A 27,871-nucleotide genomic window follows, 5' to 3' on the forward strand; every position below is an offset into this window, starting at 1 on the left:
GGTGCTAATATTGGCCTAAAGTGAATAGATTGTGCTTAGGTTTCTTTTCTAGATGTAACTTAATTAAATATCCATAACCAGAAAATACATTTAAAAAATGTGTCCTTGTGACTTTACTTCCATCCCTTGGGCTATAATATTTTCGGTAGGGGATTGTTCTTTGTTTAGGAGTTCTGATTTCTCTCTTAGAGGAAGCTTCATTCAGTTTTCGCTCTCCTTCTATGTATGTGCCTGTGTGTATGATGTCTAAATCACTTCTCAAGTGTTCCTTGGTGGGTTGAATATCTCACTACAAGGCAAGACGCCAGCCAGCCCCTGCTGGAGCTTTTCAGGGAGTGCAGCCAAGAGATGTCCCCTGGGCCTGAGTATGGTGTTCAAGATTCCAAGATTTCCCTAAACCCGGTCAGCGAGAAGCTGCAGAAGACAGCAGATGCGGCTTCTTGTCCTGGTCACTTACAGTGCATGGAGGTAACCATCAGTATTTGAATGGACATCCCGCCTCAGCCACATAGCGACATATTTTAATTTTAAGGGGAATGTGAACATGTTTAGAAGACGATGATAAGTGTCACCCATGCACTCATTAATTCGCAATTTCATACTCAAAAGGTGAAACTAGTCCGCATCCTCAGAAACTGTGTCCGGGAAGCCCAGCTCACACTCGCTCACACGCGCACGCACACGGGCCCTGCGCGCCTCTATGCAGTGTCCTTGTATGTGCCCCGCGTGTGCCCGGCTCCAGTGCACACGGCCGTGGCCGTGCTCAGGCCGAGACCACGAGAGGAGCCGGTCGAGGAGAAGCCAGTTGTTGCTGTGAGACTGACTGCCGGTGGCAGCCAGAGAAAGAACCTGCTAGCACCGACCCTCCCGCTCCCCAACTGCAGCGCAGCCTCCTCTGCCGTTTCCTCCCTCCAGCCCTCCGCGTCCTCGCAGCCCCTGCGGCAAAGACAACTCTGATTAAAAAAAAAAAGAGCCCTGACCCTCCCCCGCCCCCCAACCCCTCGCCCGCAGGCCCCGCGCCCGGGTGGCAGCAGCGCGCGCCTGCACGCGAGCCGCGGCCCCGGCCGGGTGGCGCGCGCCGACGGAGCGCGGGAGGTGAGGGACCGCGTCCTCGCGGGGTGGGCGCCGCGCCTGGCCCGCCGCCGCCGCCGCGCCCGCGGCACCATGACCGCTGCGAGCACTGGGGTTACAGGTTGGTCACGGCCGCCCTCGCCCGAGGCCCGGGCGCGCACTGGTGGCCCTCGCCGGGCGGGGCAGGGCGGGTGCGGGCGGGGGGCGAGGGCCCGGCGCGGGGCCCGCGGGGGGGGGGGTGCGGTCGGCGGAAGGGGCGCCCCAAGGCTCGGCGGGGAAGGGGCGCGAGCGGCCCCGAGGCCCCTCCCTGCCCCCGCGGCGGGATGCGCCGTCCCCGCCCGGGCAGCGCGCGGGTGGGCGCCGGGAGCCGGGGCCGCCAGATCAGGCCTGCCCCGCCGGCCCCCCGGGGGCAGGTGGCCCGGGCTGCTGGCGGCTGCGCTACGCGGCGTGCGGCGGCCCCTCCGCGCCTGAGGGCGAGCTCGCCGGGGGTGGGCGGCCGCCCTGCTCCAGCAGGTTTCCCAAGGGGCCGGGGCCTTGCCCACCCCACCTGACTCCTGCGGATTGCTGTGTGCTTCAGAGCCCTCATTTTATTAATGGGCCTGGTCGAGCCGCTGTCATTCGGGTGGCCCACAGCCAGCAAAGCACCAGCGTTTTGTCATTGAGCCCTAAGAGACTGGCTCGCATCTTAAGACGGGCCCAGAACTCCCCGAACAAGCAAGGGGTTGTCCCTCTGACTCGGAATTTCCTTCCTTCAGGATGGTTGATAACTCTGAACTCAGGTCCTTATAAATTCTTGGAGTATCATAGGATGAATCTTTCAATGTCACGCATAATTGTCAGGGAATATATTATCAAGGATGTGTACTCGTACACATATAGGTTCAGGCCTCTGGAAGGTTCTAGTCTTAATCGTGTGTGTGTGTGTGTGTGTGTGTGTGTGTGTGTGGTCATCAGCTAGGCCCAGATTTCCCTGGTGGTGAAATGGGAGTTGGGGACCAGTGACTGTTGTGTATTAGAAGGCCAAGGTTGGAGGAGAAGACCTTTGACAGGGAGCAGAAATTAACAGGTGGCTATTCGGTTACAGTTTGTGATTCCCATTTTCATAGCTACAACTGTGATTTGATTGGAAATGAAGTAGGAAAGGACAGGGTGGCCTATGGCCGATATTCTCGAGGCGGGTATACGAGCAGCAGTGGTTTTTTACATTCAAAGATTAAGTTTCAACAGTTCTAAATGACAATCATGGCTTCTCACAGCTCTACAACAACAACAACAACCTATTTCCTCATTGGTTCGGTTTTATTCTGTGGGCCTCTCTAGGTTGGATTCTTATTCTTCTGTGGTATATTTTGACCCAGCTATTGCTAAAGCCAAATAAAGTGAAGGAACAATCGGGCTTGGGAGGAAAATTAAAAAGTGAACGGGCTCACGGTACCCCTTTCCTGTTCGTAGAAGGCAGGACATCTTGGCAGAACAGATGCGCTGTCCCTGCTAAGGACTATTCTAGAACTTCTATAAAAACTGAAGACAACTCATGTCTTGTGGAATGGTGGTGCTGTAATTACAACTTTAGATATCACTTGCAAGATAGTCAAAAGAGGAAAAATGTACTTCTAAAAGAAAAAAAAAAACCCTCAAAGTTATATAATTTCCTTGCAGTTGAAAGACTGGAAGGTTTGAGTGGCATTTTCTTCTTCTTTGAGTATGGCATTTCTTTGAAATGTGTTTCATTTGCTTCTCTTTCCTGCATACATCGTTTGTGCGTGTGTGTACACACCTGGGCATGCACGTACATATTTGTTTTATAAAAAAAAGTTATGAATTGTTTCCCAAAAATGGTATCAACATTTTAAAGGTTAACTGTCATGTTGTATGATTTTTACCTTCTTCAAAGACCCATGCAAGAAGCTTTTACACCTCAAAAGTCTTTGTATGCAAACATTAAACATTTAAAAATTTACCCTTTGAATTTTAAAATAACCAGCCATGAAAGAAATGACAGAGATGATAGACAAAAAAAGAATAAACTAGTCCATAGTCCTAATAACTGAACACAAATAATTATAATATCTATGTATTTGCTATAATCTTTTTAAAACTACATGACTTTGTGTAGTTGGAATCATGGCATTGTACAGTTTTTATACTGGTTTTCCCATTTAATATTTAGCATAAGCAATTTTTTAATTCTATACAGTATTCTTACTTAAAAAATTCTAAATAGCTGTATAAGACTGCACCCCATGAATATAGCTTCACTTCTATGACCGTACCTCTGGTCATTGCACATTTGTTGTTTCCAGTTCTCATCATTACAAATAACATATCAAAAATATTTGATAATCAAAATTAAATGGATTATCAAAATTATTATGGAAATATATAATATATATAATGGATATACTGTATCTATCTAGCTTTAGGTTGTTTTCCTAAAGATATAAATTTGAATAAGATGTTTTCTATGTTTCTGCAGTAAATATGCCTTCTTTTGGTATTTGTGGATCATTTTCCCTCTTTTACAGGGATAAAGGAAGATAAAAAAATATCTTGGACATATAACCTTTGCACTATGTAAAGACTTGACCTTTAACCAATTCATCTAAAATCAAGATGATAAAATATACTTCTTAGTGTAAAACCAAAATAAGAATGTTATAAAAGTGGTCAGGTGAAAAAAAAAAAAAAGCAAGTAAATGCAAGTTCTTTTAGGAATAATGATTTTTGAGCCCAGGAGTCTAATTCTGGTTTTTTGCTTCCTAGTCAGACTTCAAATAAATGATCAAAGGACTTTTTATAGTGAGAAACCTTTACCCCACAGGCGCAGGGAAGGGAAGACCATTTGCTTGTGGGCTGTGGACTCCGAGGCATTTCTGGTAGATTCAGCACAGATGGAACTGGACAGATGGGATGGATGGCAAAACTAAGGTTCAGGCCACAGTTCCCTTTCGACTTGTACAAAAAATAAGGAACAGAGTTCCAGGCAGAACTCCTTTATCTGAAGGGTGAAGTCTGAAGTTGACTTCTGAAGCAGTTTCTCCAGGAGACCCTGGGGCGGGCACAGCCATACCAGATGGAATGTGCTCCAAGGACAGGGACTGACCCCATGGTCCAAAGAGGGGTGCGGGACTGGGGCTTCCGGGAAAAGAGTCAGGAGATGAGAAGACCAAAGATCAGCACACTGTGGCCAAAGGAAGCGCGTTTGCAGAGACTGAGTGGGACTTCTTTCCAATTATGCAAAGGAAAGAGAAGGGGAGACTTTGTTTGGAGCAGGATGATAGGTCTGGAAGACAGCCAACAGAGACGCACAAAGAAGTGCTCTTCCTGACAGGGAGATCAGAGCAGATGGGGCGCAGGCCACGTTCTAAGTGAAATGTGAGCACTGTTTTCTTTTAGATGAAAACAAATAACCCAAATATGCAGATGGAGATGAGTTATAATGGACCAGGAAGGACTAATAAAAAGTAGCTAACATCTTGTTAGAGCCTAGTGAACACTTTGCATTTGAAAAACTGAAAAAGGAAAAATACCCCATCAGTGTTCTGATCAAGTTAAAATTTTTTTTTGCCAGGTGGGCAAAATGGGTAAAGGGGGTCAAAAGTATAAATTTTCAGTTATAAAATAAGTAAGTCACGGGATGTAATGTGCAGCATGGTGACCGTAGTTAATAATACTGTGTTGCCTATTTGAAAGTTGCTAAGAAAGTAGATCTTGAAAGTTCTCATCACAGGAAAAAAACCATAAACTATGGTGATGGATGCTATCTAACTTACTGTGGTGATCATAACAACAAAAAGAAAAAGGAAAAAAAATGTTTATCTACAAAGAGAACATGTAGACTGCCTTCATATATACCCTTCCCAAAATTAAGTATCAGCAAGCAGTAAAATAATATCCCAAAGTTGTATAATTCTGAATAATACCAGAAGACAATTCTTGTAGGATACTCCTATGGGTCAAAAATGAAATAGAAAAAAAGATGAAGACATACGTATTAGGCAAGTGAAACAAAAGGTGAAAGAGAAGAATGTAAATAACAGAACAGTTGTTTGAAAAGTGATTAGATGAGAAAAAAGGACCTTAAAGCAATAAAAGTTACTATCTTTTTTTTTATGTAGTGTTCCATGATTCATTGTTTGTGCATAATAAAAGTTACTATCTTTAATAAAGTTATGATTATGAGCCTTCTAGCAATACCAATGATCATAGCAATGTAATATTTTTAGCCAAAAGTATTCTTAAGTGTATCTATTTTGGGAGACATGGCCCATAGATGCAGTATTTTCTCAAAGGGTTCTGTGACCTATGATGGGATAAGAAATGAGCATTTCAGCCTTGGAGGTAAAGAAAACAACACAAGAGAACTAGAGAGGACGAGAAAGGAGGTAACGTTTAAAAAACACATGTGAATTCGTTATAAAATAGGAAAGCTTTAGACATGATAGAAAAAAACTGAACAGCCAGAGCATTCCAGTTTTTGAGGCACATTAGTATACATCCAAGGACTAAAGAATGAGGTCAAGAAGAAGGAGGAAAATAATAATGGGGATCAGTGAAGGAAGGTGTTGGAGAAATTGGGTGTGTAATACCTGGAACCAGACTATGATCATGGAGCCAAGAAGTGGATAGTAGATTTATCAGCAGAACAAATGCTAACAGATCCTGGTGATCAAACCAGTAGAAGGAAAGGGAGGGCATGGGTGGAAAATAAATCCAGGATTTCAAGCTCGGGTGATTGATTGGTGGTGTTTTGTTTTGTTTTGTTTTTTCCTATTTATAATGCCTAGACAAAACAACTAATCACTTCATCTCTCAGTGAGCAGTATCTATAGATTAAATCATTTGCTTCATTATTTTTTAAATCTGTTCTTCTTTGTTGTAATTATGAAATCCATAGGTCAGCTTCGTGGATCACTTCTGAAGTAGAGGAAGGATTTTTAAAAATTACTATTTCTAAAAAGCACAAATTACAGAAGCCTCTATCAGACAAGATACAAATTTGTATCAGACAAGATACAAGTCACTGATGACTTAAGACACTATTAAATATATATTACAGAAGTTGAGGTTAAAAAATCCTGGATAATGTAAAATGAGAGGATCTCTGAAGGATGGAAACTTCCTTAACTATTCCTCCCAGGAGCTAAAACACAGAGATGGAGATAAGTACTGTGAATAAGGGATTTAAATTTTTAGAAATAGGGCTTCTTGGATTTGGAAACACCTTTCGTTGAATTAGTATTTCTATTTCCTTCAATTTGGTATGTCAATACTTTATGGAGAAAAAAAAGTATTAAACTCTGGGGAACCACAAAACAATTTTCTGCTGTTTATTAAGTAAAAATTAAAGCAATTTTAAAACCTAATTAGTTGAACTAGACAATTTGTTTTTGATTTCTTCGTTTCAAGAAATGAATAGTCATTTTCAAGGTATATTCTATACTAGAACGTTATAGTAGAAAAGCCAAGGAAAAGAGTTCTTAATTATGTTCTCATAAGACAAAAACCAAAATCTTATTCTTGTATATAAAGTATATTCCATGTAGTTATTTTTTTGAGAAAATTCTGAAGGTCTCTGGGGAAAACTTAAGAATAGAATATACTGCATGTACATACAGTTATACATCAAAATTTTTGTCTCCGATTTCTATTTTGTCTCAGTTGTTTAGAACTAGTCTCTTATTTTTATCCCCAAACAACCAGTCTTGACTCTGAACTATAAACTCTGGAGGTATTAAAATGCTCTTCTGAGCATCTAGATTAGTGACCCCATCACTAATTGGGACCACTTCTGGGATAGTGTGTTAGAATTCCCTGGGGACCATTTCCCATAGTCCACCCCAGAAGGTTCTTAGTATGCCTGACATGAAGGACAACCACGGTTGAGAATGTTTAAGAACCTCCCTGGATGATTCAGACATTCAGCAGTCTTTGGAAACTACTATTTGGAGACCTTTCACCTTCTTTGTCCAAACTTTACGGATTCCTATTACAAAATCAAATCACCACAAACAAAAAAAAAATAGGTAACTCCTTTTGAATTGCCATCTTATTTAAGTACAATCAGGTCAAGTTTTGAAAACCACTATTTTAAACCATCCATCTTCTTTGTGCTTTGCAGATTCATTACAAGATTAAGCAACCACAATAAAAATAGATAATCTCCTTTTCTGAGTTTTCATAATATTTAAATGATAATAGCAGTTTATCAAGATAAAATGCTTGTCCCTGAACTCTTGGAAGATGAAAACCCTCGGAGGCCCTGCAGCCATGTAGAGGACAGGAGAACCTTTACGGGACTATTCAGAGATTGGGAAATGTGACCTTCTTGCAAAGTCACACCATCAACCTCTGGTGATTTCTAACTCTGACCTTCTTTTCCTGAAATTTTCTTACACCTACACCGTACCCAGAATAAGTCTCAAAATTATAAATGTGTATCCTTTCTAACTTGGAGTGAATGACAAGTTTTGTTAAAAGGATTGATTGGATTTTCTGAGTAGAGATCTGGCCAGAGGCTGATTGCTTCAATTTGTAATCAATACAGTGATTAGGTGACACAAATACAGGCCCGTGCCCTCTCCTGTGGCTGGGCCAATTTAGTTTGGGATGCAGGGTGTAACAACAAAGGGGTGCTGAGCCATTCTAGTCTATCCTGAGTTCCTTTCCAAATCCAGTGATTTTTAAAGGTCAAAGAAAAATCAATTTTCACAAGTAAAAATGAAACAAAACAGAATTCTTAGTAATGACAGTTTTGAAGCATTCGTAGAAAGAACCAGGAAAAAGGTAATATGCTGTTTTTCTTTGGTATTTGGGAAGTAGAGTCAGTATAAAAAGTGGGGGACCATTTTCTTTCTTTCCTGTTTATTATGTTCCATTAGCCACTCTATAGCACATCATTAGTTTTTGATGTAGCGTTCAGTGATTTATTAGTTGCGTATAACACCCAGTGCTCATCACAACATGTGCCCTCCTTAATACCCATCACCCTGTTACCCCATCCCCTCACTGTCCTCCCCTCTGAAACCCTCAGTTTGTTTCCCGGGGTCCACAGTCTCTCATGGTTTGTTTCCCTCTCTGATGTCTTCCCCTTCCCCTTTGGTCCTCCGTTCTGTTTTTAATCAGTGTGCTGACAAAAGGAACAGAGGATGGAAGAGCTCGGTTTAGAGGTGGCCTTTTGAAATGTTTCACTTCCTCTGCTTGGTGGCCCGTCCTGGGTGGCCCCTGCGTCCTGCTGAGACTGGACCATGCGTACAATGCTCTGTTTTTGTAGGACTACATCCTGATTTAGCGAGGGCCAAATTGTAGATGAGTAAGCACCCAAATGAAAAGTGCATTCGGAGAGAGTCAGAGAGGGCTTGCTGCTGTGACCCCAGGGGTCAGCATTTCAATGATGTCTCAGTTCTCCTGCTAACGGTTTGTGCTCTGCTGACCGCTGGAGCAGACATAAACTCAGGCTACTTTGAGAGACAAAACAACACAGCCACCTGCCTTTTCTGCAAGCAGGAGCCCGATGACAGGGAAAGATGTGTCTGGCCCATAAAATTCATGAGCAAAGGGGACTGATGACAGGCCTGCTTGAGAGTGGCCTGGGAGGACTGAACTGCACTTCTAGGGGCTGCCATGCTCAAATTTGATTTCACCACTTAGACATGGGGGAGGCAAGAATTGGAGAATCTTCATCCCTGATCTCTGAGAAAGAAGATTCTAGTCACCACGCCTTGGAAAGGTCAGACTGAAAGATGTGGGCAGCTGAAGATCACGGGGTTCAAGATCAGAAAATGACCTCGGGCGGGGCAATCTCTCAATCTCAGTTTAATCTCTAATATAGGAGTAAGAGAACACCTGTCACTGGGGCAGGGCAAGAAGTCGGTGAGATGATCCACGCAGATCTCTTAGCCTCACACGTCATAAACTCTCAGCAAATGTTAGGCGTAATTTGTGCAAGCTTCACAATGAATTATTTTCATATTGTGTTTGTTTTAAAGAAATCACAAATGAATTTCATCACTGTTGCAAAATGTTTGAATTTTATAAAAGCTCTTGAATTTCAGACTCCCTGGATTCTAAAATTGTTTCCAATTCATGTGGCATTGGGCAAGTTTGCTTCAGACTTTTAATCTGTACAATGGGGATTTTACTAAAAACTACTTCAGAGAGATAGTTAGGCCTTGCAGTTGTGCCTGGCACAGAGCCAACTTTCCATAAATGTTTGATTTCATCTTTCAAACAGGGGGAACAAAAGAGAATACATAATGCTTAAAGCTTGATTCTTTTCTGAAATTATGTACAGTGCTTTATGGACTATCACCCTACCCTAAGAACTGATCAAATGCATAAAGTTAGGAGCAACTTCAAGAGTGTGATAATAGATTTTATCATTGGGAGTGTCTTGGGATGTGATGTACTGCAAACTCCAGACGGGGCAGGAGTCCTGTCTGCAAATTTCATAATGTATAGTAATTCTCTCTGAGAACATCCAGAAAGCAGCTGGTCACCTCTCAGGATGACCCAATGCATTATTATTAGAAACTTTTAGAAAAACAGCTACCACTTTCTAACTTCTGATTGATAGCTTCCATTTGGTTTGGATTTTCCTTGCTGGAAGAACCACTACAAAACCAAATCCCAACCTTGACCATGTTCTGAGCTGTGGATTTTGAGTATGGCAAAAGGACTTCTCTTGATAAACCCCTTCTTTCTGCCTTGGTACATTCTCTGCAGAAAGCATATACTCTTATGCCAAGGTGTCATATTCTAGTTTCTAGTTTCACATTCTCAGCATATTCAGTCAAGAATTTATGAGACTAAGGGCGCTTGGGTGGTTCAGTTGGTTAAGCGTCCGACTGTTGATTTGGGCTCAAATCATGATCTCAGGGTTGTGAGATAGAGCCCCGTGTCCTGCTCGGTCCTGGGCGTGGAACCTGCTTAAGATTCTCTCTCTCCATCGCCCTCTGATCCTCCCCCCATCCTGCTCACATGGGCATGCGCTCTCTAAAAAAAAAAAATTTATGAGACTAAAACAAACTCTAGGAAATTAAAAAATCTGCCATCTGTAGGAAATTAAGACAGCTGTCTCTTTCCTACAAGATGTAAGATTATCAGGTGAGAGTTCATAAATGCTTTTTTCTCATTTTTATTTTGAAATTTAGAGAAAAGATAATAAAAGCATAATAGAACGTTTCTAGAATTCACCCTCAAGGAAAAAGACTGGATAATGAATAATGACTTCAGAAACCTGAAAGTGACATTTGGATAGATTCAATGAGACATTTGAAGATTCTTGCCAGAAAAAAGAGACACATTTTTATAAACGTGTGGCTGGAATAACCATCAAATGAATCATATAATAAAAATGGATTCAATTTTAAGAAATGAGAAATGTCTGCACTATTTTCACACAAAAAAAATAATTGATGCCAAGAGAGTTTATAATCACTAGGTTGTATGATGAGACTATGTTGAAAAAGTAGTTTTCTTTTTATTACCACTCTGAGTTATAGTATAGTTAATTTTAAATTTAATAGTTCTGTAAGCCACATTGTCTTGGTTCATATCCTGCCTCATCTCTGAGCCCAAGAGAAAAGGTCCTTGTAAGAATGGAATGACATGATGTGCGATGTGCTTAGGAAGCCTGGCACCTGACAAGCCCTCAGTAAACGTTGGTAGGAGTCTGTTTTTACATGGCAGTTGACGGATTTTGAGAGGAAATCAACTGATGAGCTCATAATTTTACCATGGGAACTTCCTTATCTTCCAAAGCATTTCATCACACTTTTGTGGGTTTTTTTTTTTCCTGTAGATTACTGTGTGTGTGTGTGTGTGTGTGTGTGTGTGTGTTTGAGGATTGTTTTCTTTTGTGTAAAGCATTCAGACTGGGGAATATATATATTCAGCTTCATATAAAATCCTGCCTGTAATACTTGTCCTTCAGCGATTTTGAGGATTAAGATCCAAGGTAATTAGTGAGCACCTGCTAAGCAGGAGATGCAGGGCGGTTGGAGTCCACGTGGGAGAGTGCTGTGTGCCACGCTATGGAGGCTGTAAGGGGGGAGCTCACAGTGGTGGCTGTGGGATGCTGAGAAAGCACAGGACACTGGTCCTTGGTGCCCCTAGGAGAGAACCAAGGTGCTGTGGGCTTGCAGAACTAGGGAGGAGTTTCAGCCATTCACAATGGAGTGAGAGGACACTCAGCTGGGAGAGGAGGTGGGGTCATCACAGGCTCCGGGGCACCACTGTACCCTGGAAATCGGAGGAAGGATGAGTGGACGGGATAGAGAAGCATGAGGCACGGCAGAGAGATTTTGGACCACAGAAAATAAGACAAAAATAGCGGGGCTTGCTCCCTCATTTACAAACATGGCGTAAAATGCACGATGCTATATTCATTTTTTCTGAATGGACCTCTTCTGTTGGGAAGGACATTTGGCCAGCCAAAATGTAGAGTCTGTATATACAGAAATAATGGCATTTGGCAGTTCCAGCATCAGGAATAAACATCCCCTTTGTCTTCAAACTGTTATGATCATGTGCTGAAGTACAACGGACTATTTAAATATGCATATGGGAAAGGCAGAAAACTTGTTACAATACAGATATCAGTGGTTTGTTGGTTTGGGTTCTGCGGCCATTTAAGCAAAACAACGACAACAAAAGGAGAAGTAGGAATACTTGAAATAAGAAATAAGATTGTAATGCTCAAAAGAATGATAACATCAAATTCAGTTGTCTTCCAGACGTGGTGATACCTTTCTCCCCTACAAATTCAATATTGACAGCCAATCTAGAAAAAATGTCTTTTTATCTGTTTACCTGGCAAGGCCTTGCACATACAAGGATGTAAATGAGCTTAAGAGACGAGAAAGACAGAGAAAGGCAGATGTTTGAAGGGGGTGTTTGTTTACAGTTAGGATTTTCTGTGCGTGCATATTTATTGACAGAGAAAGATGTTCACAAGATACTGAAAAAAAAAACATCTGGTTACAAGACAGTGTTTAAGCAGCCATTTAAAAATAAATATATGCATGGAAAAATATATATGGAGAAGAAGATAGTAGATATACAACCCATATGCTGTTGGAGAGTAAGTGCTGCAACTAAAGGACGAGAGGGACTATATTTGATTACTGCTCCGTCTGCAGTGCTTTGCCTCGGGACGGGCACGATGTACTCACACAACAAACACTTTGCAGAAACAACGGCGTCTCTAGAAGTGGAGTTCCTGATGGTTTTCACCTTGTTCCTCATTTTGTTTTTATATTTTTTCTAATTATCCTGCTTTGTTAGTGTAATGAAAATTAAAAAATAAGATTATTTTATTTTCATTTAACTTAAGATGTAGGTATTTGAGGTCCAGGAAGGGCGTGTTCAGCGGTCCCGGCCTGTCACGTGACGCTCGTCGCGGCTGACGCGCAGGTGCAGGTGCATGTTGGGAATCAGCCGGTCAGGAAATACTCCTTGCCCGGGGAGGTAGCGCAGAGCTAGCAAGACGGTAGTGAAAAAAATAAGAATACCATTAGGTGGAAGTTGAAGAATGAGTGTGCGGTAGTGAGAGGCTCTCCTTTAATTCATCAGTTGCTCTGTCGTTAATTAAACATGTTGTTTGCCTGTGTCAGGAGCACAGAGCATTGGAATCCTTGGAGGAAGGAGACCAAGTATGTTTTGTTAGTGCTGAATTCCTATCACCTCACACAATGGTTGGGATGCTTTTTTTATTTTTTTTTTGAATGAATGCATTTTATGCAAGCATGAATGAATGAGAAACTTCTGCTAGCCATGAAGGCTGCTCTTCCAAAGACCTAACAGTAAAGCTGGAGGTGAGGAGTCCAAGGGATGGTATTGAACATTTTGTTTCCTTAATTTCCTTTTAAAAACTCTGCATGGGTTCAGTTAGGGAGTACAGAGGACTGATGTGGGATTGGCAGCAGAGCAGGAAGAGGACACAGCTGGAGTAAAGCTGCTGAAGTCGCTGAGAAAGATCGTAGGGTGGGGGTGATGGGCCGCTTAGCCACTTCAAGCGGAGCGTGTGGGTTGTGAGCATGACCGGAAGTGCAGGTAAAACTGAGCGGGGCGGGGTGTCCTTACAACGTGAAGCTCAAGAAGGCAGGCGGGCTGCGAGCTCCGAATGCCTTTGCTGTTCCCTGCTGGGAACCCAGCACATGTCACAGTGCCTGATACCGCAGCGCATGTGCAGTCTTCCTCGTGTGAATGAATGAATGAACTAAGGAACAAGAACCAAGGGGATAGGCTGAGAGCTTTTCTGGGTTCCAGGAGAGACCAGGTCAGTGTTTTGGGGAGTTGATGTCTGATATACAGGACGGGACATATCAGAAAGCTTGATGTCTGTGGCAGTCCTGACCTGAATCCGTGGCCCAGCAAGGACTCTAGTAAACGGGGCTAAAGCCAAAGGGGCCGTGTACATCAGACAGAGAATCTTCTGCGCGTGTGAGGACCTGCACGTGAGGACATGGCCTTCTGCACGTGTGAGGAGCTGCCCGTGAGGACCCGAAGAGCTCAGAGCACTAGGATCTGGGAGTGGAGAGGAAAGGGGGAGGGTAATGTCGGACTGATACCCACCTGCCCTGTTGAGTTTCAGGTGGTGACGGTGTCGGTACGGCCTGCACCTGAGGGCAAAGATGCACGACTCGGGAGCCAGACAGCAACAGATGGTGATGGAGCCTGTACGAGCAGATGCTCATTTAAGGCATTAAGTACGGAGGACAGACACGGGGCAACAGGTGAAGGACATGCTGTAAACCATCATTTAGAAGATGGAAGTTTCAAAAGAGTTTAATGCAAACCCAAGAGAGCTACGAGGAGAAGAAATGACCCACAGTGTTGCAAGCACTTCACAATGAAAGAAAACTGAATCTGTTCACTGCAATTGGTCAAGAAAGAACTGGAATGTCCTAAGGAAAGAGTATGCCGATGGAAGTAAAAATTTATCACAGAATGCGAAACTGGATTTTAACCATTTAAAAGGGAGCAATGAACCAAAATATCTTTTCTCTTGGAGTTACCATTAGCTGTTTCCAGGCAAAAGATTTATCAGTGAATGTATTGTAACTGTGCAGCCTTTCCCCACTATTGAACTATTTAAATACCACTTTTAATAAGGGTGAAAAAGCTACTGGAAGCCTTGTTTTTAAAATTTAGTGCACTGCCTAATGAAGGACACTTCTGTAAACAGAAAAAAAAATATATTGGGTTATAAATACATCATAGTGATAAGGCTAAGATACACAGAAGCAATTTCCTATCAAAATAATCAGCTTACCTAGGATACTTAAATATCCCTGCTGGTCTTTATCAGGGGAATAATAGGTTTGCTGTACTTAGTTATATTGATTCAACGTGAATGAATGTAAAATCATATTTCTGTGTAGAAAGGAAAATTTTTATAATCAACTGCCTCAAATTAATTTTGAACTCTTCGTGTGTTTGTAGTTTGCATTTATTTTACTACTTGGTTGCTTTACATAATATTTGATATTATAAAATCAGTCAAGATTTCAGTGATTCTGGAGCTAGTGAGTTTTAATGTATATTTGTGGATTAACCAGGTTCCATGGGAGTTTGAACAGATGGTTTTCTTGGGCACTGTTTAATTTGGTGGCATTTTTGCAGTAGGTAAAATTAGGCAATTAATATGACAATTAGTATCATTCATCATGCACGGTTTTGGTGAGTCAAAAATTGCTAGCATAGAGATTTAAAAAAAAATAATCCTGGATGTCTACTTCTTTAGATAAACAGATCCATAATCAAAAATCGGCTTTGCTTCAGATGGGATATTTATAATAAAAGGTGCATGGAATTCATATATGAAGGTATCACATTCATACATCAAAAATTTTTCGGACTGTAAATTATGGCCAGATCATAAGAGCAGTAAATGGTCATTCATAAGTCTCCACTGGCTCAGTGAAAAAGGTATTATGGTTGGTGGCCAGGTCTGTAAAATTTTCTTGTATCATTTTTGAACAACCTTGTACAACCACACTTTATTTCCTTTGTGTTGGGTAATCTTGAAGGATTTCTAAAAGATTCTGTATCCTGTTTTTGGGTACATAGGAGACTGTCATTCAAAAAGCATCCCAAATTGAGGCCGCCAGATGTTTCCCTCCATAGTAAATCAGAGAATAAGCATAATTTGAATATTCTGCATAAATTTACATATCGATGTCAAGAGTCCCTAACTCCAATTATGTAAAATAAAATTAATTAGTGCAGCCTACTGCAAAGCCCATATTCAAATCCAACATTCAGGGCAAGATAGCCTGGAAGTACCTAGCACATCTTAAAGCCAATTAGCTCGATTTCTTCTGGGAATAGGAGGGCTGGGCAAACACACCTACCTGGGCACATCAAGGAGATCCCGGACATAGAAGGAGGCACTCAGACAGAGAATCAAAGTCAAAGCTGATCTGTCCTGAGCTCTGTGGTTTGTGCTCTTTCCCAGTGAAAATTGCAACTGCATTTATTTACAGATCCCACAAACACATTCTTGTTTTTCTCATGCTCCTGCGAGAACTGAGTGGTCCTCATTGTCCTTTGGTTAGAGTTCCGTGTCTAGCCCCAAGGAGCAGCCGAGAGGACAGCCAGCACACCTTCCTGGTGGTAAAACCACTGCGTTTTCCTGACTTGGCATTTCCAGCACTATGCGCCGCCTGGACCTTTCCCCTCCCTTTACTGGCCTTGCGTGATTCTGATCAGTCCTCAGTATCAGTTTGGTCCACTGCACACGCTTAGGCTCTGTAGTCGAGGGAGCTTCTTCTGCATTTCAAGTTTGGGTGGGTAGCCTTGGTCGAGTTATTAATCACCCTGAGGCTGGAATTTCTCATGCGGGTGTGAAAAGACGAGATGTTTTCCTGTCTAGTGTCCATTGTAAAGATTAAGTAAAATATCATTGCTAAGTGTCCAAAACATAGTATATAGCCAAAAAAAAAAAAAAAAACAACCCACTAGCTTTGCTCCTTTCCTTTGAGACTCAGTCCAGGTGTTCATCAAATAAGTCCGTCTATGGACTCAGGGTAGCCAGGCGCTGCCTACCTTTGGGTCTCTGTTCTGTTGCACTTGTTTGCTATTTGTGTCCTGAGGGCCTGGCATACAATAGGCCCTCCTTCTGTGGCTGCTGGGCTGTGGGAGGTGGTAGCAATGGCCAGACAGAGATGACACTTAAAGCAAGATGTGGATGATTGGAATTGTGGAAATGTATGTACATGGCAAGCGGGTATCTCATCTCCCTCTTCGGTGTGATTTGAATCTACTTCAAGGTAACTGGAAGAACTATGCAGTTCCAGCATTCGTAAAAGGAAAAAAAAAAAAACCATTTAGAGGAGGTTCTGCCCCATTCTGTCTGCCCCACATCCTCTATGTCAAGGACAAAATTGGGAACTCCGTTTGAAACTATCATTGGAAATAGATGTTTGTGAGTGTCACATTAAATTAACCTGGGGGAAAATCCTGGGAAAGATCTGAGTATTTCATGTGGATTGGTCACCTGTGCTCTGGCACAGACCGGCTTTAAGTGGAGACAGCTCTAGGCCTCAAAAAATGTCCTACTAATATGTATATCCGAAAAGGCAAAGGCATTCTACCCCAGTTAATCTAGACGAGTGCTCTCCAAACGGGCATGCAAACTGTAGATGAAGTGCACAAGATGATCTATTGGGTTGAGAAAAAAAAAAAACCCTCAAGCTTGGATTAGTATTTTTATCTTACTCTTTTAAAGTTTCTTTTTGGATGCATTTATTATATATCATATAGTAGAACATGTGTCTAATTAACGAATGCATATGTATACACGGGGGACTCCATTGTTGAAGTGATCAGGGTAAAGATGGTTTAGGTCACTAACAGAACTGTCTTTCTTCTCGCAGACTGCAGTTTTGTACTTGCTCACCAAAGCTAACTTCAGCATGCTCAAAAGGAAGCAGAGCTCCAGGGTGGAGGCCCAGCCGGTTACTGACTTTGGTCCCGATGAATCTCTTTCAGACAACGCTGACATACTCTGGATTAACAAGCCAGTAAGTTTCTTTTTTGAAGAAGGGAGAAGCGCATGCTGATACAAAGGAAATTTGATTCATATAATTCAAAAATCACGTACCTTTGGCTTTGAAATGACTGTTTGAGGTGCAGTAGAATATGGATGAGTCTCAGAGTCTGGAAGTGGAGAATAATTCAGATGAAATAAAGTGGTGTCGCGGGGAGTTATTCACATAGGAAGGTCTGCTAGGTGGTCTACTCCCACTTTTCCCCCTCCGTGCATGCTGTCCTCAGAGTCACGCCATGCAGCGATAATGCCCCTTCTCAGTCTGAGCCAAAGCTGGAGTCCCAGATGAGTAATCTCTTCTATCATACTTCCTTGACTTAGAGTTCTCAGCATGCATGAATGTGTGAGGTGATCATCAAATGTTTGGAATTAAAGGTCGCTGTCTGAGTTGCAAGTGTTGAGTAAAAGTAAAGGTTAATGAGATAGTGGGTAGTGTCTCTGAAGAATTCCGTCACCTTCTCTGCCTAATGAAGCTGATGAGACCTTGAGGGGAACCCTGGGGTAGATCGTGTAGCAGCCAGAGGGTGGAACAGTATGTTCACGGCTCTCGGAAGCTCAGCCCAACCCCGGAGAGTAGGCGCCCCTTCCGTACGCACTCCCAGCCGAGGCTGAAGCAAGGGAATGAACTGTTCCCCTCGAGCTGATTGTCTTTCCCTTGACTGGGATAAAGGTCATCTGCCCAGGCTCCCTGCCCTTTCCAGTCTTCTCCATCTCATCTGCCCTCCAGACTCCGTGTCCAGCATGCTCAGATTTCCTCCTGCATTTCCATTTCTGTTCACGTTGCCCTTCTGCTTTATAGTCGCTGAAACATCTCCCTCACCTACATTTCAAATTAAAATGTGTTAGTTGTACAGTGAGGACTTTTCCTATTCTGGCTCTAACTGCCTGGCCAACTGTTCTTTCCTGGATCTGCACACTGGCCACTTGAGCCTCATCAGCGTCTTCTGCTCCTCCGAAATGTCCAGCCAGTTCACGTTGCTTCCCTGCCCGGAGGCCTTTCCCAGCCTTTGATGAGTCAGTCCTCCTGACCCATTAAAGGCTGGCTCAGATGTCAGCCCACCCCTGTCGGCCTCTGAACGGTTCCTCATTTGACCCTCTCCACCACACACAGAGCGAACCTCTTCTCTTTCCATTTATCTTATTTTACAATTTTATGTAAATAAAAATGTATATTGCATATAAATATAAATGTGTTATGCATATCAGACTGCTAAATAGTGATGAGTCAGAAACGCGTTTAACATTTTTGTGGCCCCAGAGCCCCACAGAATTTCTTACACATAGAAGGTCTGCCATTCATGATTAGAGAATTTAACAGGATGGAGAATAAAGCATTCACTAACTTCTTAGTGTCCTTCACATATAAGGCTTTTTGAGAACCTCTGAGGAAGGTAGCATTATAGATGTAGCCTTGGATGCACTTAACTAAAACGATTAATGCTTAGTTAGGATTCTTTCTTTAAATTCAAAATAGATTTATTGTGGAAGAACCCATCTTTTGAAGCTCTTTTGTGTAATTAGATCCTTTGTGTTGGAGATCCAGATGGGGCTAAATTTGCACACTGGTATTTATTGAAGGGCATCCAAATTGCATGAAAAGGACATCAACCCTTAAAATGAATTGAGTCATCAGTGACTTACATGATATAGAATTAATGGCCTTATGTCTTCATGCAAACATCGTAACTGTCAGATTAATATTATAACCCACTCACCAGCCTACAAATGTCTGAGTCTCCTCACAGTTCTGACAGTCTTTTTGATTTTTCATCATGGGTGCTTGCTAGTTTGCATAGCTGAGAAGATACTTACCATGAAACTGTGACATCTTTTTCAGGGGAGGGGAGTATAATATTAAAGGATTAACATGACTGCAGATACATCCAACATTGTCAATAAATAACACATTTAAATTATGTTTAAGAATTGTGTACTGATTAATTAGCTAGTAATATTAATTGTGTGGGGGTAGCATTCAGAAGCAATGAATATTTTTTAGCCTAGGTGTTAGTTTTTGTAATAAAATATTATATGTAGGTGATCCTATTTCCTATACATACCCACATGTATGTGCACACACGTGCGTATACATGTTTATCTTTTTATTTCTACATCTTTATGTTGAAGTTGAGGAAAATCTTCAAACAGCATGTGCATTCCTAGAATTGTGGAAACTTACCTTTTGGAATTTTGGAAAAGCTACCAGGGCTAAATGTGTACAGAATGTTCTTTAAAATAGAGAGGAAAGTCCATTTATTATCTTTTGAAAATGTAGGATGTCAGATTTTGAATATATTTTTTTATACGAGAATGTTACATTTAAGATACAAATGGAAAGAAAATCAGACACATACGAAGTGCTATGTATCAAGTCATTTTTAAAAACATTGGCAATCCAAGAGGATAAGCCACTGTGCTAGCTACCAGGGATGTTACCTTAAGTAAAATATAAGTCTCCAATTCCAGGTGCTTATAGTATATAAAAAGTATAAAAGTGAGGTACTGACCCATGTGTTAATGGGATCGGAATCTCCTTATGTTGTGGCCCGATGCCTTGGAAAGCTCGGAGCCATTGAAGTAGCCTGCCCAGGTTCACAGTGAGCCCTTGGCTCTCCTTAACTGCAGGAGCGCAGAAAAGTCTCTTAACCTTTCCTTCCTTCCAGCATGTGGAAATTAGGCTGCTTTCAGAATTAAATGATGTAAAATATGTGCAAATATTTAGCACATTCTATGCACCTAACAGATACGAGTTTCCTACTCTCTCTTCTCCATGCGGGTGAGATATTTTAATCTCGAGATCGTATTTTCCAAATAGTGTGGTTTATAACACAAGTGTAAGATCTCATTTTCTGGTGTCAAATGATAACTCTGGACCAACTTTGCAGTGGGTTCACTCTCTGCTGCGCATCTGTGCCATCATCAGCGTGATTTCCGTCTGTATGAACACGCCCATGACCTTCGAACACTACCCTCCTCTGCAGTATGTGACGTTCACTCTGGATACTTTGCTGATGTTTCTCTACACGGCAGAGATGATAGCAAAAATGCACATCCGGGGTATTGTCAAGGTGAGTGTTCTAGAACCAAAATGCCTTGAACATCTAAGTTTAGTAGTATTTTCAGAATAATTTCAATCAAACAAAACATCTCTTTATCCATACTGAAGCTTTTAAAAATAGGGCATAACTCCAGAGATTGGTGAAAATATGATGCATAAGAACATTTAAAAAGTGAAATAAATTGTGTAAGACACAGAGCCTTGAGATATCCAGGAAGGAGAGAGATATTCGGACTACAGGCTTCATGGCCAGAATAGGGTCGATTATGCCACCTATGGGTGAACCCATGGCCTGGCACAGTGACTAGCCCAAGCGTGGCACCTGTGGATTTATGGGATGCCCAATAAATGTTACATGATAAAGTTACAATGTGACGATATTCAGGATGTCATTAACCTGAAATGTTCTGAAGATATAATGGGGTGAAAAGAAAGGACGTGAGGTGGAAAGCAGGAGTATAAGAAAAGCAAATGGCACCATTGGGAGACAAGAAATAAATAAAAGAAAAAGGAAAAGAAAGAAAAAGCAAAGAAAGAAAAGTTCTGTCAGAGGATATTCCTTCTATATATTACTAACCTTCACACAGAGGATAAAAATAGGTAGATGATGCTGTCTCTCTGAAATATTTGAAATTATGCTATTTAGGGAGCAGAAGGGACATAAGGGTCTGCAAATGACAGATTAGACTCAAATCCTAGCTCTTTCCTTTACTGGCTGTATCAGCATCTCCAGTTATGTAATTTTGATGGAAAAGGGCCTTATTTTGTACTAGGATTTTAAGAATCTAATGAGATGATGCATAACATGGAATTACTTATGGGTCAGTGCATCTCTTTATACATAATTCATTTTGTATTATCCTTAAAAGAGAGGGGTCACAGTCAGTGCATTACTCTTTTTCATTTTTAACCTTTTGAAAACCTTTTTATTATGGAAAATTTTAAGTTTACACAAAAGTAGAGATTATAGTTGTCATGAATCCCTATTACTCAGTATCAACAGTTATCAATATTTGGCCAGTTCTTTTCATTTTAAAGCAAGTCTGAGAAATCAGGTCATTTCAGAAGTAACTCCTTATGCATTACTGACTGAGAAACTGTCTTTTTAACATAACCATCATGCCATTATTGCATCTGGCAAAATTAACAATTTCTTAACGTATGCCAATACCCAAGTCATAGACGTAGTTCCCCAATTGTCTCAAACATTTCCTTTTATCATAAGTTAGCTTCTTTGAATCAGGACTCCAACAAGCTTCACAAAGTATATTTGTTATATTTTTAAATCTCATTTAAGTCTCTTTATGCCCCTTAATTCTCAACCCCACATATCCTGAAAAAAAAAAAAAAAATTCTTGTCATCGATCCATTGGGAAAATGAGTCTTGTAGAACATTCTGCATTCTAGATATGGCTAATTGCTTCCTGGTGGTTCCATTTTTAGTTTCTGTATATTCCATATTCCCTGAACCATTTTGATTTTGACCAGCAATGTACGCAGGTGCCTCTTTCCCCAAGTGGTTGCCACAAAATAGTTTGTAAAACTTTTGGATATTTGCCAATCTGATGGGTGAGAAATGATAACTCGATGAAGTTTTAGTTTGAATTTTCCTTTTGAAAGTGAGGTTGAGCCTGATTGTATACAAAGGCCATCTTCAAGTTGTTACTATTTTTCATTCAAGTTTTGGGTACTCTTTGTGTTGGGAATATGAACCCTTTGTGATGTAAATTACATTTACTTTTCCCCTTTTATGATTATCTTTGCTCATGGTTATTCAGGCCACACACACTTCTTCCTATTCCAAATCATAGGCTGTCTTTCCATTCGATCAAGTCCACTCTTGTGTCTTACAGGAGTGTTTTATACTTCTCCTTATATGCATTTTGCACATTTTTTGTTATATTTATGCTTTGGTATGTTATTTCATCTTTTTGCTATCACTGTGGGGTCTCATCTTCTACTAAGTATTCTAACTTGCTCTTATTCTTTAAATGAAGCCTGTTGATTTTTTATGTTAATATTATTTCCTGCTACTTTACTAAATTTACTAATTTCTTATATTTTTTATAGTAGTTTTTCCATTAATTCTTTTGGTATTTCCATATCATCATAGTATATAAAAATACAGATTTGTCTTTTTATTTCCAATTCTGAGGTCTCTAGTTGCTTTCACTTATTTAATTGGGTCAGCTCAATTTTAAATAGTACTAGAGGCAGTGAACATCTTCTTTTAACCCTGGGCTTATTTAGAACATCTCTCACGTTTCCTCATTAAATAATTTGAAGGATTAGGGTTTGAAGTATGTATATTTTATCAGGTTAAGAGAACAAGCATTTAATTCCAATTTTTTACTGTAATATCAAGAATAGCTTTTAAATTTTGTTGAATGATTATTTTTCTTTTTAGCTCTTGTAATAGGGTAGATTTCCTGATATTGAACCATCCTTACATTCCTAGAAAAAACTGAGTGGGGTCACGACACAGTTTTCTTCTGGTTTAATGTGCTATTTGATGATATTTGTTATTATTTTCCTCATTTTAATTTTGTCTAATCTTTGTCAGGTTTTGATATTAGATTTTCCATGTATGTGTGTATACTCCTATGCCTTAAAATAGTCTGAATAATCTTTAAATTGTTTTAACTTTATAAGTTTGGTACAAATCTCCTATGAAACCATCTGGTCCTAGTGCTATTTTTTGGTGGGACTCCTATTTCTGTTTCTTCTATGGAAATTGTTCTGTTCAGACTTGCTTGGTCTATGGGATCTGTTTGGTGAAGTATACTTTCTTAGGAAATTATCCACTATTTAGTTTGTTTAATTTATTAACAGAAGATTGCATACAATAATTATAATTTTCTCTGTTTGATTTATATTTCCTCTGAATTTTGAATTTTTTGTTAGAGTTTCTTTTGGTTGGGTTGGATAGTATTGTTTATTTATTTTGTTTTGTTTCATTTTCTTTTATATTTTTTAAGATTGTATTCATTTATTTGAGAGAGAAAACATGAGTGGGGAGGGAAGGGGTGATGGGGCAGAGGGAGGGGGACAAGCTTAATCCCAGGACCCTGAGATCATGACCTGAGCCGAAGGCAGACACTTAACTGACTGAGCCACCCAGGTGCCCCTCATTTTGTTTTAGATTAGCCAATTGGTTTACTTATCTTGTTGATTTTTAAAAAGAACTAGCTTATTTATTCATTCTAACTCATTAATTTATGCTTTTAACTTTATTTCTTTCTTTTTTTTTTTTTTTTTTTTGCTTTATTTGGTTTACTTCTTTTGGTCTATTTCTAGATGTTTGAAGGTGTTTCACATTTTCATTTCTTGAGATTCTTAAATATGTTATACTTCATTGCTTCTGGTATAAATGTGGCTGTGAGAATGTTTCTTCCTTCTTTGTGATTTGATCTTTCTCTTAAATACTGAGAGTCTTTCCTTTTATTAGTGAACTCAGTAGATCTATGAGAATATGTCTTTTGTTGACTGTTAAGGGCATAGGTACATCACAGGATATTTATTTTATTCCATTCTGTCTTCAGGGTTTCTCTTATTTTCCAGTTACCCCAGATTATGTTTTGTTCATTTATTTCCATCATTTTCTTTTTTTTTTTTTTTTAAAGATTTTATTTATTTATTTGACAGAGAGAGACACAGCGAGAGAGGGAACACAAGCAGGGGGAGTGGGAGAAGGAGAAGCAGGCTTCCCGCGGAGCAGAGAGCCCGATGTGGGGCTCGATCCCAGGACGCTGGGATCATGACCTGAGCCGAAGGCAGACGCTTAACGACTGAGCCACCCAGGCGCCCCTCCATCATTTTCTTTATGTGTGGTTTTTTTTTTTCCATTTTTATCTTTTCTATATTCTGTTTCCCTATTGTGCTCCCCATGCTGTCTATTCTATCTTGTGTTCCTTTGAGTTTACTTCTCTTTCTAAAATGATTTTTTTTCATTTCTTTCTAATTCTGATTTTTTCCTGAATACCATTCTGTCTTTTTTCACAGTCTCCTACTATTTAGACATCATTTCCATACTTCCCTGTTTCCAGTTTTGTAGTACTTTTTAGTATCTATTTTTCTTAATTTCTTTTGATCACTTCGTTATATTGTGCTACAGTTTTTATCTGCTTTGTATGTTTATTCTTTGTGTGTCTTATTTTTATACATTATTCATTTATATATTTATATGGACTTGATCATATATATTGTAATATATATAATCATAAGTATGATTATAATATATTCATTAGGACTTGATCATAATCCTTTTGTTCTGTTATCTTTCTTGCTATTGCTCATTTGAAATGGGAGTTTCTCCTGCTTAATGGGTAGAGTAGCTTCCATACATTATCAGTTTGAGGGCTCCTTCCCCTGTTGTTACCATGACGTATAAAATATGCAGCTTCTCTGTGTAGCAACCATCCCAGATCTGAGCTCTGCCTCCTCTGGACTGCTGGTCCTCTTATCTAATCCTTGCTGTCCTTTGTCCCTCATGTCCCTGCCCTAGCCAATTTGGATTCTACTCCAGGAGTTTTTCTTTAGCTTTGGTCTCTGGTCTACCAGAAAAGGGTTTTTAATCAGGTCCACTTGGGAGATTAGGATGTTCTATTAACTCTGATCTTTCTGCAGCCCCTTGGTGGGCATTTTGCTTTTGTTACTTATTTTTGTTTTGTTCTTTTACTTTGCATTCACCTGCCATTGATAGATTGCTGTGTTACATTTCTAAGAATGTTGCCATTTATTCTCAGGTTCACTTTCTGAGGCTTCCACTAAGTGTTTTGCTAGTATTTGCTAGTAGTTTTGGTGCTATGAAATTCTTGGATCAGCCAGAATTCCCCCGCACGCCTTCCCTCGACAACCTCCCCAAGCTAGGGTCTTGAGTGGGTGTTGATATTGTCAATAGTTTGACGTTTATTTTGGAATACGTTGTCAGTTAGTTTTATTCAAGACTATGTCCATGGATATGTTTTTCTATGCTATCTCACTTGCTTTGTTTTCTTAGGAAATTCGGGAGGTTCGAAAAAACTGCCATCATGATCTTACCCAAATTGAAGTCAACTGCTTAACCCTTATAGTAGTTTATTTGGCATATACTTTGTGTTAGGCACAACTGCCTAGTGCGCGGCAAGAGACGAATCCTGTTGTTGTTTTTAAAGGAAGTGGTGGGTGGTCTCCTGGGTATATTGAGTGAATGAGGCACCGGAAGAGCAAGCTTAAAAAGCATACTCCAGGGAGCTCTGCACTCGGGGCAGCAGTGACCTCAGCTCAGGTCACACTTGGGGACAGTCTGGTCCACATACCCCCACTGCTGACACTGAACATTGCCCCGGGTTCTCTCTGTCTTTGTCCTCAGAAGTCAATGTTCACAGTTCTGAGAGTGAATATCTGGTTGGCCAGGTTACATTAGGATCTAGAGGAGAAGCCATGGGGGAAGTGCAGTTGGTGCACCTGATAGTGAAGAGATAAAGGACAGGAGTGAGGCTGGAAGCTTGTTTACAGATACATTTTATTAATTCCCAGAGCACGGCTCTCAAAGAGTTTGTTATCGTCTGACTTCTCTCTTCTGATTTCATTGTCATAGTGGCCTTTAAAGAAATAAACTCAAAAGAGCTCACAAGTACTTTGGAGTTTGTATTAGTTTCCTACTTCTTGCATAACTAACGACAATGATCTTGGTGGCTTAAAACAACAGAAATTTATTGTCTCACAGTTCTGGAGGCCACAAGTCCAAAACCAGAATGTCACCAGGGCCATGATCTTTCTGAAGATTCTAGGGGAAACCCCTCCTTGTTCTTCCTCACTTTGGGTGGCCCTGGGTTGTTTTTGACATTCCTTAGCTTGTAGCTGCGTTGCTCCAATTTCTGCTCCTGTCTTCATGTGGACTTCTTCCTTCCATGTGCCTCTGAGTGTCTTCTCCTCTTCTTTTAAGGACACTAGTCATTGGATTTAGGGCTCACCCTAATTCAGTAGGACCTCATCTTAACTAATTACATTGTTGAAAGACCTTATTTCCATATAAGGTCACATTCTGAGGTTCTGAGTGGGCATGGATTTGGGGGGCACACTGTTGAACTCCCTGAAGAATTAGCTTCAGCTAGCCACTGGGCCAGCCAGCTGCTTGCTATTGTCAGATATTCAGCTTTGAAAAAAGCTTTCTGAAGTTTGTGCAATAACTCACAGAAAATTGGGGTAGAAATACAAAGGAGAAATTCAATTCAGTATAGGAATTGAACTTGAAGGGAACCATCAAAGCCACGGCAATCCTAATGCATTTACCAAGAAACCAGTAAGCTCAGAGAATCACCAAGAGCCTATTGTGGATACAGTAAGCATGGGCCCCAGGAAAGCCAGCATGGCTGTAATATGTGATCCACAGCCCACGAGGAAGAGTTGTTGGCTTATGGGAGCAGTGGGCACCTGCCATGCCTCACCCAGTGGATTTCAGTGTGGTTTGAAGATCGTCTGGGTCTTTCACAAAGTTGGTAGTCCAGATATTCTGAGCATTGGGCTTAGATATGTTGAGATGCCCAAAATTGGAAGCTAAACCAGGAGGTCAGCTTGGGGGAAAGGTGGTCTTGTGAGGGTGCTAGAGGTATCCTTTATGCCACTGCAATTTCACTCCTAGTACAGCCTAGCCCTGTTTTGAATTCTGTGATTCCCCGGAGGGCCTTGGATGACCCTGGCACTCGTGTATGTTGGTCATTCAAACAATGGCAATCTCTGAATATTTTTTGGGATTCAAATCATCATGTATTGATTTCTTTGAGATTCCAACTTGAAGGAACAAAAGCAGGACATTTCCTAGAATAAAAGTTTTGTTTCTGATGTTATTTAATAAATTAAAACTTGGATTTCACATCATGAAAATGACGGTAGACTTCACAATGTCACAGTCTGATGATAAAAAGAACAGAGGTGGACTGAATATATTCATGCCAAGTGAACCGAGCACCGAATGAACAGAGGTTTTAATAGTTCAAATATTAAAAGTCAAAGCAATCATTAGATAAGAAAATACTTGATTTATGACCAGGTTGTTTTCAAAACCCTTTTAGTGAGTCATGCCCAGTATTTTCTGACTTCCATCAATATTTGGATGATGAGCTGTTGACTGAAATTAAAAGTGTTGCTTCAATTTTCAATCTGTAAGAATTGAAAACTGAAAATGAACATCAAACACAGTCCTTCTGTTTCTCATTTAGGAATACTTGGATTAAACACAAATATAACGCAGATTATAGTAATACTGCCTTGCTAACCTTATCTGGAAGTAATCATTACAGCCTCATATCTCATTAAAACTGGTATTCAGTGTTTAAATGCTAGCTGAGATTTGGGTATAGGAAGTCTGATTATCCTGAACCAAGCTTTACATTTATCATCTCACTGAATTCTCACCCTTGAGGTACCCACTGCCCAAAGTCATGACTTTATTCTCATTTTTGTAACATAAATCTCTGCAGACATGCATGTTATGACAAACACAGACCAAAGAGTATGTTGGATTTGAGATTACATTCTTGTATTTAAAACTTAACTTACTTTCCTTTGAGGATATGTACTTAGAAGTGGGATTTCAGGATTATAAGGCAGTTCTGTTTTTAATTTTTTTAGGAACCTCCATAATGTTTTTTTTATAATGGCTGGACCAATTTATATTCCCCGCAACAGTGCACAAGGGTTTCCTTTTC

General features: G+C 40.6%; 1 protein-coding gene across 4 annotated transcripts in view; it reads left to right on the top strand.

Annotated features, from left to right (window-relative positions):
* The first annotated feature begins 1,078 nt into the window (after positions 1–1,078).
* Positions 1,079–27,871, top strand: part of NALCN (sodium leak channel, non-selective) — a 307,487-nt gene continuing 280,694 nt past the window's right edge. For all 4 annotated transcript variants that reach the window (XM_032402676.1, XM_032402673.1, XM_032402674.1 and 1 more), the window contains exons 1-3: positions 1,079–1,192; positions 16,953–17,099; positions 20,011–20,193. In XM_032402676.1, coding sequence (XP_032258567.1) covers positions 16,992–17,099; positions 20,011–20,193 — 291 coding nt within the window. In that variant the 5' untranslated portion in view covers positions 1,079–1,192; positions 16,953–16,991. The remainder of the gene's footprint in view (positions 1,193–16,952; positions 17,100–20,010; positions 20,194–27,871) is intronic.

This window comes from Phoca vitulina, unplaced genomic scaffold (assembly GCF_004348235.1).
Source record: "Phoca vitulina isolate PV1807 unplaced genomic scaffold, GSC_HSeal_1.0 scaffold5, whole genome shotgun sequence".
Taxonomy (NCBI): Eukaryota; Metazoa; Chordata; class Mammalia; order Carnivora; family Phocidae; genus Phoca; species Phoca vitulina.